Source organism: Sphaerodactylus townsendi, linkage group LG11 (assembly GCF_021028975.2).
Source record: "Sphaerodactylus townsendi isolate TG3544 linkage group LG11, MPM_Stown_v2.3, whole genome shotgun sequence".
In the NCBI taxonomy this organism is placed as follows: Eukaryota; Metazoa; Chordata; class Lepidosauria; order Squamata; family Sphaerodactylidae; genus Sphaerodactylus; species Sphaerodactylus townsendi.
The window spans coordinates 66,593,532-66,609,297 of NC_059435.1; the positions used below are offsets into that span (position 1 = coordinate 66,593,532).

At 41.6% G+C, this 15,766-nt stretch overlaps 1 protein-coding gene across 4 annotated transcripts in view; it reads left to right on the forward strand.

Annotated features, from left to right (window-relative positions):
* The window catches only part of ESYT2 (extended synaptotagmin 2), an 84,954-nt gene extending 74,856 nt beyond the window's left edge, over positions 1–10,098 (forward strand). For all 4 annotated transcript variants that reach the window (XM_048511285.1, XM_048511286.1, XM_048511287.1 and 1 more), the window contains 5 exons: positions 1,385–1,483; positions 3,855–3,990; positions 6,581–6,685; positions 8,014–8,063; positions 8,537–10,098. In XM_048511285.1, the coding sequence (XP_048367242.1) occupies positions 1,385–1,483; positions 3,855–3,990; positions 6,581–6,685; positions 8,014–8,028 (355 nt within the window). In that variant the 3' untranslated portion in view covers positions 8,029–8,063; positions 8,537–10,098. The remainder of the gene's footprint in view (positions 1–1,384; positions 1,484–3,854; positions 3,991–6,580; positions 6,686–8,013; positions 8,064–8,536) is intronic.
* Positions 10,099–15,766: the final 5,668 nt, after the last annotated feature.

Sequence of the window (15,766 nt, forward strand, 5' to 3'; positions counted from 1 at the left end):
GGGCCGCTGCCTGTGCAAACGGCTGCCCAGGGACTGGTGTTTTTCCGTCCCTGGGCCGCTATTTTTGGCCCCGTGCGGAAAGGGCCTAAGATAGAGATAGGTTTGAAAATAGATTTTGGCATAGAAATAGGGTATGGGTTATATGGGCAATGCGACCTGATCAGGAATTGAAGAAGATCCAGGATTCAGAGCGAAACGACCAGCATTTGGTTCCGAGGTGGGGGGGTGTAATGTGTTGGGCCCAGCAACAGAGACGGAAAGATATCACTGGCACTGGAACAAGGCTTCTTAGGGGAGAGGGGAAGATCTTTATAGTAAAGATCCACCTCTGGGGGTGTCAGGACAACCTTAGAGGATGGCTTTGGGAGGCGTCTGGGTGCATTGTTGTTGAGAAACAATGGAGTACTGTAAGGTGGTCAAAAATAATTAGTTACAGGAGGGAGTGTTTGGGCTAAGATTATCAGGGAAGGCCATGACATCAGCAATTGTCTTGTGGCTGAAATGGGTATTGTATTCATCAAAGTGGCTATTGGGAACACATTCTTCTGTGAAGCTGTGAAACTGAAAATATGCTGACATAACAGGCAGACTGTGAACATGAAAACCAGAAAACAATGATTTTAGGCTGACATAGCAATTGCCAGAGCATAGGCCTCTCTACAACACTACACCAACCATTCTAGGTTGGTATGTGGGGAGGGAGACCTGAGAAGCACCCCTGTCCCCACTATACCAAGGTAGTATACTAACAATCACCCCCCACAAGGAAGTCAGGGGCTGTTGGGCTTTGGTTTCCTTAATTAAAAAATGACATAACCATCCAAAACTGTGTATCTATAGGCTGATGAGGAGGGAAAAGGTGGGAATATAGTAAAGTTATGAAAGAAGAGGGACCACCTGGGGGAAAGGTGACAATTTAGAGGGAAAATCCAATTGTTCCCCCATAGGAAGGTGTTAAGGGGTTGAGCTCTCAAGTTGGATCTTCTAGAACAGTGGTGGCGAACCTTTGGCATGGACTACAATTGGCCTACAATGTTATGGACTACAATTGGCCATGCTGGCAGGGGCTGATGGGAATTATAGTCCATAACATCTGGAGTGCCAAAGGTTCGCCACCACGGTTCTAGAAGAACATTTGATGTATTTAAATTATCATGTATCTATTAAGATACAGCATGAGCATGTAAATGGCAATATAATTCTTCGTGTTGGTTGTACACAAAGTTCAACATAATATATCATGAATTAGATATACATAATAGAAGTTAAAATTGATTAACATAATACACTATGGATTAATATTTTTTAAATAGAAGTATGATTTATAATCTAAATAATAAAATGTATTAGATATTGATTGCTATTGTCCTGATGCTTTTCACAGTGGCACAACACTGGGACAGTCTCCGTTGGGGCAAATTCAGTTAACAATTCGTCACAGCTCACAAAGAAATAAACTCATAGTGGTGGTGCACTCATGCAGGTAGGTGTAATGTTTAATCGGTCATCTTCTTGGGGTTGAATTCTGGTTTTCTCTAAATTATTAAGGCAAACATTGATTAACCATTGGCTTTGCTGCTGTTTCTTTGTATTTCAAATGGAGGGCACTAATCTCTCTGCCTGTGGTTCTGGAGCGTCTGTCAGTCAGTTTGCTATACTGGACTAGGTGGACCATTCATCTGAATCCAGAATGAGGCAGCTTATTTTACAGCTAAGCAATGTACATCCCAGTCCTATGAATGTGATACTGAGATAAGGCTCAATATATCTGGCTTGTCATTATTGACCCTTGCCAAAAATCTGTATTTTGGTTTGCGACCATAAGGTCTAAGAAGCCATTTTGTCTAGAAGACCATCATGTTTAGAAGTTGAGATTTGTAAAAGTTTTTGGTACATCTAAAAACTGTTCGTCATGCTAGCTGTAGGAAGATAACAGAAGCTATTGGCAATATGTATAGCATATACTGGTCTTGCAAACCAGAAGACTGCGGTCATCAGATTAAGATTTGGATTAAATCTTCAGGATCAGTGGAGAATAAACCCTCAGTTAATACTTCTAATCTATAGGATAAACCTGCTTCAACAGTTGGCGGGGGCGGGGGGGGTATGACATCTGGGATAAGAAACGGGGAGGCAGTGGGTTAGATCCAGTGGTCTGTCAGCGGAAGGCACTGATGGTTGCAGATCTCCCCTTCTTCACTCTCCTACAGCATTTGCGGCCACAGGAAAGTTGATTCCTGGGTCACAGGACCCCCCATGAAATAATAGCCACATGGGGACAGTGGCTGCTGGGGGAGTGGGAAAGATCCACAGTCATTGAACATTCAGATCACTGACTCCAGCTCAGTAGCTTATCACCTCCAGCTCAGTAGGTTATCACCTCCTGTTTTCTGGCTAGCCCACATTTGAGACAGTGGAGTGGTCACCAGGGTGAGGCTTAGTTTACACAGACAGGAAAATGGGGAGGTAACGAGGTGGCAAAGCCTTGCGGAAGTACGATGAACTGTACTGGAACAGACTACAAGTTGTGGTTTTCATGCATGTTCCTCACATTAAAAACTTCAAAGATTTAAGTTTCACTAGAAGTTATTACATTAAAGAGAATTAATATAAGATGTTCTACTGCTGGTACACAACACCTCTCAAATGGGCTGGTGGCGAACCTTTGGCACTCCAGATGTTATGGACTACAATTTCCATCAGCCCCTGCCAGGATGGCCAATTGACCATGCTGGAAGGGGCTGATGGGAATTGTAGTCCATAACATCTGGAGGGCCAAAGGTTTGCCACCACGGGGCTAGAATGAAGGAAGGTTCTGGCAGGTGCTGGAAATGCAGAGAAGAGAATGGGTAATTATATAATGTAGGAAGGCTAGGGGACTTTTGGCAACAGGTCCATAAAGAAACATCAAAGATTTTAAAAGATAAGATGGAGGTGAAGTCTGAAATGTACTTGTTTGGCATTGTTGATGTAAAGAAAGATAAGAGACATTAGGGCCTGTTTAGATATTTATCTACAGCTGCAAGAATTATCTAGGCAAAAAAATGGGAAAAGTTCAAAGTTCCCAACGGTTCAAGAATGGCAAATTAAAATCATGGAATTTGTAAGACTGGCTAAACTGACAGATTATATCTTATGTAAATTCAAATTGGAGTGAAAAGAATGGGTAAATTATATTGTACAAGATTACAAGAATGATAATATTGTGGTTGACTGTGAAATGTTATAAGTAGACCAATTTATGACGAATTGAAGAAAGTTGGTGAAGATAATTGGAAGCAGAGTTGAAGGTTATTTTTCTTTTTTAAATGTTTTTGTTAATAACATTTAGTAGAATTGTAATGTATGTGATCTTGTAGAGTTGTTTATAATTGTAAATGTATGAAAAGCCTATTATGTTAATAAAGGATTGACTTTGCAAAACAAAGTACGCAAATAGAAAACTAGAACAGAAGATGGAAGCTTTCCCCATTCTGTGCTAATTTTCTTCTTGCAGGGAGTTCTTCTTAGCATAGGAAAAGCATCCCAAAATGTGAGCCTTCAAGATGCTGTGCCTGCAGTCCGAAGTTATTCTTTCTTCTGCCTCTGATCTCCTCTACCACATTCCTCTTCATGTGTGAACTGTGCCACAGTCTTCATATGTGTTTTTTTTTTGACAACTCGCAATTTTATTATGCTTGTAGAAATCATTTGGTTGTGTGTGTTGCCCCTCCATACCCCCAGCTTGAAAGCCAGTTATGGAATATGGGGGGACAGTCAGCTAGTGCGCTGTAGAGATAGCTGCCCCTAACAGGGCAGATGTTGACAGCTGCAGGTACTCTGTTCTGATCTGGTTTTCTCATCTTTGGTCATAGAAATCTAATTGCTTTTTCGGAGGAAGGATCAGACCCATACGTCCGAATGTATTTATTGCCTGACAAAAGGAGATCAGGAAGAAGAAAAACAAATGTTTTCAAGAAGAATCTAAATCCATTATTTGATCAAAGGTATGTTGCAATATCCATTTCTTGGTTTTACAACACTGAGTGGGAAAATCATTCAAGTATTTTTGTGCACACTAAAGAAGAACGTAAACTTTCAACAAACTGGTTTGACAAGTCCTTCTACAGAAGGGGAAAGTAGCCATCTATGCTTATTATTGTTTATTTATGCTGATCATGTTTGCTGCTATGAGTAGTGCTGCTTTATAATTTATGATGTTATGATTACTGATGTTCTTGTTTGATTATAACGTTAGGTTTATATTATGTTTATTGTTGTTTATAACGAGATGTTATGTTGCTATGCTTATTGATTCTGTGTTTATTGATGATTTTATGTTTTATTGATGCTATGTTTGTTAATGGTTTGTTGTTTGATGTTATGACTATTGATGTCTGTTATTATGTAGTTGCTGTTCACTGCCTTGAACCCTCTGGGGGAAGGCGGTATATAAATCTAATAATGAAATGAAATGAAATTGTATTTTCTATCATGCTCTGATGGCTTCGGGTGGTTGCAAAACTGCTAGGAGAAAAACATAATTTGTTTTGTCCATCGAGTGTCACCAGCTTGCTTTTATCCTTATGAATATTTAAATGTGTCTCAATCCTGAGTGTCTGTGTTAATGCAAGCACAATGAAATAGCTGTGCTCTAGAAGATAACAGATAGAAGTGTTATATATTGATCTGCTTAGGACAGTGATGGCGAACCTATGGCACAGGTGCCAGAGGTGGCACTCGGAGCCCTCTCTGTGGGCACAAGCACACAAAGTTTGTCATGTGGGCGGCGGAAAATCCCTCCCCCCCACACACACACATCTAGGCTGGCCTGGGCCTCTGTGCACACACTGCGGTGAGCAGGGAGGACTCAGCTGGAGGGCCTAGTGCCTGGGCTCTGGGTGGCTGCTGCCTGGGGGATGGGGGTGCAGAGGAGGCAGAGATGCTAGAGAGGCACAGAGCGGTGCGCGCGGGACTTGCTGGAGGCTATAGCAGGCTGGCCCCTGCTCAAGCGGGTGGGGTGGAGGAAGAGAGAGCCAATTGTTTTTTTCTAAACGAAAACCTCAGCATTCAGGTTAAATTGCCAGGTTGGCACTTTGCGATAAATAAGTGGGGTTTGGGTTGCAATTTGGGCACTCGGTCTCGAAAAGGTTCGCCATCACTGGCTTAGGATGATCTAATTAGTAGGCGCAAACTTTTGGGTTCCATAGAATTCTTCAAGCAGAAAAAATGTACTGGTCATGGACTATTTGCCAAATTAAAAAGTATTTTCAAGGTGAGGTCACAAATATATTTATGTGACTTTGTCTTAGTCCCTGGTCTGTTATGTTCTGAAAAGGGAGTTAATTTCAATTCCCAGGCACACCTTTGAAAATCCTTATGTAGGTTTTGTAACGAGGACAAAGAAATTAGACAGTAAATGATTTTGCTGGGAGAGACGGTCAGCAGTTTTGTCCATAACTATTTTGCCCTTGCATGCTCATTTGTAATCACACATGCTCGCTAACCATTTTGAAGATTTTTTTCTGTAGCCCAGTGGGACAGACTGCACAGATAAATCTTCTGGGAGATAGAATTCCTAAGCTAGTTAGGAAGGAAATTATACTCAAAGGAGGATTCCCCATCTGGTTAATTAATGATCTGCTTATGTTACCTCACAAGGGAGATTTTTGTGACATGGGTGTCTAACAGTGCAGAGACTGTGTGCGCTGAAAGGGTACCAACCTGTTAGAACCCAGAGTCTTTTTGAATCCATAAGTCAGTAACATCTAAGAGGAACTCAAGACAAAACTGTCCTTTCATAACAACTATAACATCTAAGAAACTGAGAAACCTGGAAAACTTGATAAAATCCTGTGCCTGGGACAGAAACCTAAATTGTACACAGCTTATTCCTGCCTGATTTCCATCTGCGGATTTTCTTCATAATTCCAACTTCATTTGTTCAATAGATTTTCCTTTTAATATATTTGAACCCGCCTCTGTCCTCCAGTGCCTCTTTCAAGGGGATCTGTTTGAAAAGAAAAAGACAATCTACACTTTAGGATGTGACAATATTAAAACTAGTCTGAAACTGTCACACACTATCTGGAAGGCTGTTCAGTCCTGAGGGACCTAAAAAGCCAAAAGGTGGGAAAATCTGCCTTACATTGATATAAAGGACTATACTATCATTTCGCCAGGCATAGCCAACCTTTGGCCATGCTGAGGGGCTGATGGACTACAATTCTGTAGTCCATAACATCTGGAGCCAAAGGTTCGCTTCACCACAGGTAGGGATGGGCCACACCCTGCAAAGAGAGATGTGTGTGTTTAATGAAACCAGAGTTAGAATTCGTAAAGTTGTAGTTTCTGGGTTGTGTATGGTTGTGGGCCTTTAGTAAATACTTTCTCCTGGACATTTTCCAAAACATCAGGAGAAAAATGCTACTGAACGCCATACAACCTTAAAGTGAAACGCCATCCTAGTGCGATTCCTCGCCGCGGAAAACCTTCAACAACATACCCCAAAGATGCTGATAATATCTTGGGAAAATTCAAATTTTATTGTGTTCCTAAAAGTTTCTGATTAAACTTCCTCTGGAATTTTTTTTCTCTTCAGCCTTTGACTGTTACCATTACCTTTGAGGTGCAGAGGAGAACTCTCAGATGTGCAGTAAAAGAACAGTGGGGAAGTCGGCCCAAAGATAAAGCGGCTTGGTATGGTGAGTAACAGGCATAGTAAAAGAAAAACAATCGCGCAGAACACGCCAGTGCAGGTAAATGTGAAATAAGTACCTCCTGACCTGGAGTTCCTTGCCCATCAGCAAGCGGGGGCTTAATTTATGTTGCGTTTCGTGAGTATTTTTTTTTAAAACCCCTGAAGAGCTCGTCTTCGCATAGAATTTCCGTCCCGCGTAAGCCAGTGTCTCTCACTCTTCTCTCGGTTAATTTATCTGGCTGAAACCGCATAATTGTCTTTTGGAGATTGTAATTGTAACCTCGCCGGCGCGCCGCGGGTACCGCTGAGTAGCTACGCAGCAAATTTAATTAATAGCAGCTGTCAGTAGTAAAGCTCCTGGGGAGCCGTGTCTGGAACACCTTAGGCTGCCTGGTGTTGTTGCTAAACTTTTCAGCAGTTAACATCCTACGTGGGCAGGCAGGATAAGACCGGGACGCCGCACGGCAAAACCATCAGCATCATCCCACCCAGGCAAAGCACCCTGCTCCACTTTCCGAGTAAGTACTGATAAGCCCCAGCTTATCTGGTTTCCCTTCTGCGCTGTTCGTCTCCCCGGGGCCAGCCTCCACGTATACCTTGCAGAGAAGGGGTGGCACCCAATATGAGTCATGGTGTGTGCGGTTTGTTAAACAGTACCTAAGCAAGCGATATCCGCGATGACAACCCATGGAGGCCTCAAGCAGGCAGGGCTCCACTCTTAGCTAGTTCTGTGAAGTTCCTGCAAAACAGCAGCGCCATATGTAGCTCTGGCAGGCCGCATGTAGTTTAAGCTCAACGAGGGTTTCCATTATCGAGGGTTCTTGAGGGATGTGTTGCCGTAATTGCAGGGGCCAAAACAAACCAATATAAAGTGTGATGCGCCAGTGGGTTTTATTAAAAGTCACAGATTGGACTGGATGCTGATTCACTGAATAGCTGTTGTGCACTCTCTCGTGCAGAGGAAAAGACAGCATGCTAATGAGCATTGCTGGAACACTCCCTTTGTGAGTCTTGACCTTCCGGCTAGACATTCAGGTGGAAATGTGAGAAAATCCCTGCTGTCTCCTTGCGGTTTCGGCGCATAATGTGTGCCTGAACTGAAACCAGCAAAATAGATTGTTTAATTCACCAGCCAAGGTGTTCCAGCGTCATCTGTTCCGCCCGTCCAACGGGCCTTCAACGTTCTATGCGGTAAATCCTTTGAAAGTACAAGCTTTCAAACGCAGCAGGGTGGCAGGTCCACCCACTATGAATAAATTCCGAATGAAGTAACGCTTTACAGTTTTTTTCTGTTGGTCTTATATTTCTTCTTTATTTCGGGGTCAATCAGGTGCTTTGATACTACCTGATGTGAAGAACTTCTTGCCAAAGGTTGCACCCAGTGGTAAGTACAGTCCCAGTGACCCTCTTTCTGTTTAATTTTTAAAATTTTACTCTATGGCAGCCATTCTCAACCAGGGTTCTAAAATTCCCCAAAATGAGCATGTCCTATAGGGTACCCCGCCGCAAACACTACCAATCACCCCTATTTTTGTGGCGTCTCCTAATCGTGCCAGCAAAGGGACATGGAGTTGGCCCATGGGGCAGCCGCCTGTCGTTAGGTGGTCATCAGCAGCAGCCCCCCCCCCCAGTGCTTCCTTCCCTTCACCCTGGGAGGGGAAGGCGGGGGTGTGGCAAACATGGGAGCAATGGGAGGGGAAGGTGGGGTACCTCCTCGCGGAGATATGAAGAGGGGAGGTCAAGGTAATTCTGACCTGAATAATGAAGCCGTGTTGGGAAACAACCTGCTCTAAGGATGTCTGACAAATGCTCAATACAAATATTTTTTTGCTCTCTCTCAGTCCTCACCTTTTTTAGGTATGATTTGATCTGAAGACGTACAAAGTCCCTACGCTACCTTAGGAAGCTCTTGGATGCCAGAAGATCCTCTTTAGCATACTTTTGCAAACCTTTATATATTTTATCTGCATTGTTAACACAGATGTAACAATATTATTTTTATAACTTTTAGTTAATAGACACCCCCCACCCCTCGACAGTTTTATAACACTCGGACGTTTTATGTAGGTTTGTCAGCTTAATTTTTGAACCTTTTTTCCCTCATTTGTTACAGCTATTTTAATGTACAGGGGTTGAAAGTTGCAGAGTAACCGCTTCGTTTCCGCGTGGAACTTCTTTTATGGCCCTTTTGTCCCTCTAACGAAGAAGAGAGAGAGAAGACAATGCTCCTCCGCTTTGCCTCCTGTTTTGTAATCTCCCTAAGGAAGTCTGCCGTGTAAACAGAAACTATTTTTTTTAATCCTTCCTCTCAGCGATTTGAATGCAAAAGTTGTACCAACAAAAGCAAACTAGATATTTTCTTCTAACTGCATGCTAAAAATTTAAAACGGGGCGGGGCGGGGCTTGGCAGTGAGATGGTCTTAATCTCACTAATGTTAATCGGTTTCTTTTTTTCTAATTTAGGGGAAATTAATGAAATGGTTAGCCCGTATATTTCTCGCCTTGATGGCTTGCAAAAAGAGGAGAGTACAAAAATATTAACTTTTTAATATTTATATAGAAATGTATTCTTGGAAGTTCAGATTATTCATCTAAGTCACACATTCAGATAGTAGTATAAGGAAATTGAACTGAAATGTATTTATAAATACTGTATAAAAAGATGGTCATCGAGATCCAGAAATCACAGTAGGGATCTGGGGTCTCCTATGATGCAAAAGTGAAACTGATGTAATGCATTGTTTTGTTATGCACTTTGACAGCCATCATTGCATATTAGAATTTATTTACCCAACCAATACTACCAGAAATTTGTCTATGCAAAAGAAGGATCAAGACGGAATTCGTGAATATTAAAAATTAGGACCTGTGAAACCACCCCAGTAATCTAGCAATTGCTGCGGTGTCAGTTTGCTACAGGTATGGAACTGGGTCTTTGAAGCAATCTTGCTGTTAATCTCCTCTAAATGCCAAATTACGAGTTAAAAAATTGGAGCTCAAATTATAGCAAGCTAGCTTTGTGCTGACTCTTTCCACACTTTGTTTCCAGTGCATGCTTACATTCGTACTCGTTTGGAGCAGTACCTCTTGTTCTTTTGGGATCGACTCTATTAAAAGCAGCTCACACTCCTTTAACCTCGCTTTCTGTATTCTGCTGTAAGTGGCTGCCAGCACTGCATCTCACATGGAATGCCACCAATAAAGACTCTTTCTCTGGAGGCTAAGCAAAACAGACAAGTTTTTTAAAAAAACAAATTGTGTTAAGCCGTCTTTTAATCTGGAATGCATTACTCCTGAATGTTGTTAATGCATTGTAGAAAGTGAGAGGGCCATTTTAAATCAAGTTTATGTTCTGATCAGTGTTGGGTAATTTTTTCTCCGTATCTGATTTAAAGACTTGGGAAATACAAGAATGGTTTCCAGGAAAACACCTGATAGTGTTTTGAGCATGATTTTTCTAATTCTTTTTAAAATTATTATTCATTGTTACTTTCCGAATGGAATCAGGTGGGGACTATTGAATATATTTTCCTTCCTTCCCTTCCTCCTTCCTCCTCCTTCTTTCCTTCTTTCCTTCTTCCTTTCTTTCTTCTCCTTCCTTCCTTCCTTTCTTCTTTCTCCTTCCTTCCCCCCCTCTTCCTCCTTCCTTCCTTCCTTCCTTCCTTTCTTTCTTTCTTTCTTTCTTTCTTTCTTTCTTTCTTTCTTTCAGGACGTAGTAGTTTTGCTACCTTGGGAAAATATGCAATTGCTTTTTTTAAAAAAAAAAAAAGTCCCAAAAATTGAGAATCTTAGAATAAACTTCTGGCCATAACTATTATGAGTAGATTGCTGGAATACTAACTTTATCACTAAACTTGGAGAATCTTAACCACAGTTTAGACAATTGGTACAATCTATAGCAGGAGCTTCTCCTGCACAAGACGCTGTTCAGTTCAGCTTGCACAGAAGATGTCTCCATTGTGCCCTTTCCACCACTGAGTAAACCAAAGTGCCTATTACAAATGTAGCACTGTTCATGCCAAGTTCTAAAAACAAATTCATTTTCATTTGCTGGGCTGGGGACGCAAATACATGACGACTTTGATCTGTGCCTGCGCAGGGCTATCGCGACACACAGACAATCCCATTACCAATTTATGCAACATCAGGAGTGGGTTTTACAAAAAAAATGTCTTAGCTGTGCGCTACTTCGCTGGTGACATCTGCTGAAACTTCCCTGGGATTCTAGTCCACCTACAACATAATTGAGCTGTATGGAAAAAGCTAATCATGTAAGCAAGGGTTAATATGGCTCTTATGTATTCTGAACTTACTCACACACACTTCCATTGCGTGATGTGACCACTTTTTAAGTGAACTCCAGCTAAGAGTGGGAGTCATTTGCAGGTTTAAGCCATTGTCCTCCTGCAGGGCCCTGCCATTGGTGATTTCAGATTGAAAATGGAAGGTGTGGAAAGCGCAGCATTGATGCATCCTTTGTGCTCCACTATTCCAGCTTGGGCCAAAAGGCCATTGGGCACAGGGAGCATAGCGAGATGGCATTTCATTATACTGCAATTTTTAGATGCCTATTTTTGTTCCAGTAATAAGACAGCCCTGGGAGGTGAGGAGGCTGCTATGTGTTTCTGTGTGTAACCCAGTCTTTTGGGTTAGAGGTTGAAATTGGCAGGTGTGATCCACACCAATTATTTTGAAGCGTCCCTTCACAGCCTGGAAGCAATTGCTCTGTGCATCTGTAGAGCCTTGGCTGTGAGGATAGGATATCTTTTAGTTGAAATATTGTAGGGGTGGGACCCCTAATGGTGGGAAATGTTTTCAGTCCATTATTGAAGTTCATAGTTGGGTCATCGGGGCCTTCGTATAAGCAAGGCGTTTACTTTTCTGTAAGCAGAGAGACTTGAAGTGATAAAAGATGCAAAACTAGGCTTTAAGTAATGTTAGAAGTTCCCTCCCAAAAGAAAATGGGAAGTCCTCCTGAAAATCTGGACACTAAACTAGATGCTTATGAAAAAGGAATGCACTTTCTTTCTTTAAAAGTCAGATACTGCATGCAGTGAATATATGGTATAGTGGTGACCTCGTGAATCGCCGATTTCTGGGTATAATCCGTCCGGAGATTATTGGCGACATTTAAGCTAAAAAAAACGGCGAGTTGGTGGTATCACGCTTTATTTCACGCATCGCTAACGGCAAGTTCCGATAACCCTTGGCCCTGCTGGCATGCCAATGATTTTTAGAGGGTGGAAATCGGGCGCCTCGGCAATCGCTAAGTTTGGCTCTAATCCATTTCCCCAACGATTGTCGAAAGCACTGATTTTAGAGGTACCACTGTATTCCATTTACAGTTTTGAAGTTCGGGGAGGAATTATGCGGAAAGATGGTTACCTTTAAGAAATGGAAGATTAAATGTCTTCAGACTGGCTTTCTTCTTCTTTTTTATCCTGTGCCTTAAAAAAGAAAAGCTTAACAATTTGTGTTTAAGCCTGAGCTTTTTGTATTCTGTATTTACCAGTTTTTCCCAGTTACGTGCTGTTAAAACTGTTCGGTGCAGTGTTTTTGCTGGTGAGGAGAACAGCCCTTCCTATTTGGAGCTTCTGTAATCCAGACAATTGCTTCAACCGTCAAGTGTGTTACCTGGGTCTTTGTGTTTTGAACCCTTCCTTTAGCAGATCTGCAGCAGCTGGCGAAAGGAAAAAGAGTACCTTTTTTGCTCAAATTATTCTGCAATTGCATGTATTTATTCAATAAATGATTCATATGGAAATCATTGTTTTATAATGTCTGTTTGTTGATGCGGAGACCCAGATTGGGTTCAAACAAAAAACATTCCCCAAATCCCTCTTATGCGCCAAAAGTAAAGCCGGGGTCTAAGCGACGTCATGTTCTCCAAATAAAGTCAGCAATATATGGTCAACAGACCTCTTTCTGTTATAGACATTTAAACAAATAGTAGCATGTGTATGTATTCAGATAACAATTTCTTCCACCATCCAGGATCTACTTTCAAAGGCAACATTTAAAAAGATAGCCCCTCTTGTCAGTAACGTGTACACTTTCCTTCACAAGGGAAAAAGGGTAACGGACTCTTCTGCTGAACAGCCTGGTGCAAGTAGCCAAGAATGGAGCAATTGCTTCATCTCTAACTCCTTGGTACTAGCTACAAAATAAATAACATATTTTGACTCTTCTATCCCTCCTGCACCACAAGGACATGGTTCATCATTTGAAGGGAATTGTTTGTAAGAACCCTCAAAGATTGCTGATGCAAAATGCTACAGTGTGATCATGAAGAAGGTATCCTATATTTGGTACACTTACGGTTTTTAGGTTGCTTTTTAACTACTGGAAAGATTAAATGTAAGCTTAAAAGTAAATAAAGCTTAGGTGTCACTGCAGATGTAATCTGGTAATCTACACCACACATCCTTTTTTGGCTGTAATGCCCAAGCCTTGTCCACGCTGTAAGTCAATAATGCCTGGATAGAAAATCCAGTAGTGAAATGGATTTCTTAAATTATGATCGTTTCTTGCTCTGTTTTGCATCTTTTCAATATTTGAGGCTTAACACTGGAATAGACTGAATGCCACAAGCCTTTGTATCAATTTGCGCTTCTGTACATGCGTTTTAGCATACATCCTCTCTTAAACCCTTCAAGGCAAATTATACCCTGCTTTTATTTCTAAACCAGCAAACTGTTTGTGTTTATCCTATAACCAAATTATAAATGCCTTGACAAACAAATTGTGGGCTGAATCTTCTTTTGTAGCAGATACTTTATATATAATGCAAGTAAAATTAGTTACCCTGGAGTGTTGTAAAACATTGTCTTACAACTTGTGCTTTAATATTTTGTTTGCATGACATTAAATAGTTGTAAGCAAAAGAAAAAAGTATCTCAGAGCAACACTGCTATTCGCAGAAAGAACAATCTTCTCACAGACACCGTTCATAAATATCACTAGATGGTGCTGCAGATTCTGGTAAGCCACCTTCTTCTCATTCACTTCTAGCTTAAAAAATATATGGAGAAAGATCTTTTCTCTGTATCAGGTTTTTCTGGTTATTTACCAATATGTGGTATGCATTTCGTTAAGCATGCATGCGCACTCTCTACTGCTCTGCATAGCCGTTCTTGTTCCCCTTTTCCCTCCAGAGAATGTGTTACCAGCCTGAAGACATTGCCAATACATTTTCCGGGAGCTGCTTCTATTGCACAATAAAAAAATTGTTGTAGGCAGGAATCTCACAAATTGGATGTCATGGCTGCCAGCTGTGTATAGCTGTGCCTTTCAGTCATTGCAAACTCTCCTGACTTGTTTGGGTTTATATATTCCTTTCAATTCCATCATCCTGAAACCTGGATGGATGAGTCTTGATAACGAAAAATCATCTTGTAAAAAATAGGAGCATATAAACATATATAAAAGTATCAGTCATATCACATTATTACGTAGTTCTGCAATTTTTTTCAAAAGACAAGATTGAAATAGTCTTTATTTGCATGATGAACATCAAACATGGGGACCCTAAGGAATCGGCCAAGGCTGGTAAATAGAAACGAGGTGTTTCTAGTGCGGAAATGCTGGGGAAGACAAACAAACAATCATAAGCCATATAAGCGTTTTTTTAAATTTGTGGTTGAGACAAAAAATAACAAGCTTGATATTATGCTTACATGATTAAAAGCTAATGATGCTCTTCACTCTGCAGTTTAAACTTCGAGAATGTTGTCAGTTGTTTCTCAAGTCTGGTCTATATTAAGCTTCTTAAAATTGCAAAAGCGCGAGAAAGTGCAGAGAAGGGTACCCGAGGATGATTGAAGTTGATTGGAGAACCCTTCCTTTAGTGGAGGAGAGGCTGCAGCCGCGCTCTTAGGGGATTCTTTTATAGCTTTGGAGAGGAGCACATCTGAGTGGGATGGATATGATTGAAGTCTCCATAAAATTCATGCATGGGTAGGAAAATGCTTGACAGAGAGAGAAATTTTCTCTCTTTATCACAAATACTAGAAACCAGGCATAACTCATTGAAAAAAAATGCTGGGGAAGAATTAGGGACTAATAAAAAGCGAAACACCTCTTCACGCCAACATGTGATTGGTGCTTCTGGAAATATGCTGCTACACAGGGAGGTGGTGCATGGCCACCAACCTAGGATTAGCTTTTAAAAGGGCTTTGGACAGATTTTATGGAGATAATAGTCATTCATGGCTACCAATCTTGATCCTCCCTGATCCTCAGATTGCAACAGCCTTAGGAGACCAGGGTGCTCAGGTGAGCAGCAGAGCAGCAGCAGAAGGCCATTGCTTCTACACATCCCGCATGCGAGCTCTCCAAAGGCAATTCCTGGTGGGGCACTGCTAGCGCAGTAGCACGCGTTGCTGACTAGAGGGACTCTCGGTCTGATCCAGCAGGCTAGTTCTTATGTTCTGTATGAGAACAGGTGCAATTCTTGTGGATGAAGCATTCTTTATTGTAGAGACTTTTAATGCGGGTCGGGGCACTGGGATATTCCTGTAGGTATTTATTTTTAAAGAATCCATTAATCGTGTGTGTGTGTATTGTCGTATCTTCCTTCTGTGCAGGAGCAATCTTTCAAAAGATATTCTTTTGTAGGGAGGAAAAGGTAAGGGTCGCAGGTACATGCTTTTAAACTGACTGTGATCATGAATTTTAAAAGGGAATCATAAGAACATAAGAAAAAGCCTGCTGGATCAGACCAAAGTCCATCTGAACGTCCAGCATCTCTGGGCGCTACCTCACACAGTGGCCCACTCAGGGTGCCTTTGGGAGCCTCCACGGCCAGGATGTGAAAGCAATGGCCTGCTGCTGCTGCTCCCGAGTACTTGGTCTGCTAAGGCATTTGCAATCTCAGATCAAGGAAGATCAAGATTGGTAGCCAGAGTTCAACTTCTCCTCCATAAATCTGTCCAAGCCCCCTTTAAAGCTGTCCAGATTAGTGGCCATCACCACCTCCTGTGGCAGCATATTCAAATTAGAAATTAAGAGTCAAATTAGAATGCTCGATTAAAGATCTAGACCTTTTTTAGCATGCTCAGATGATGAGAAAATGGCAGAAGGTTGTAA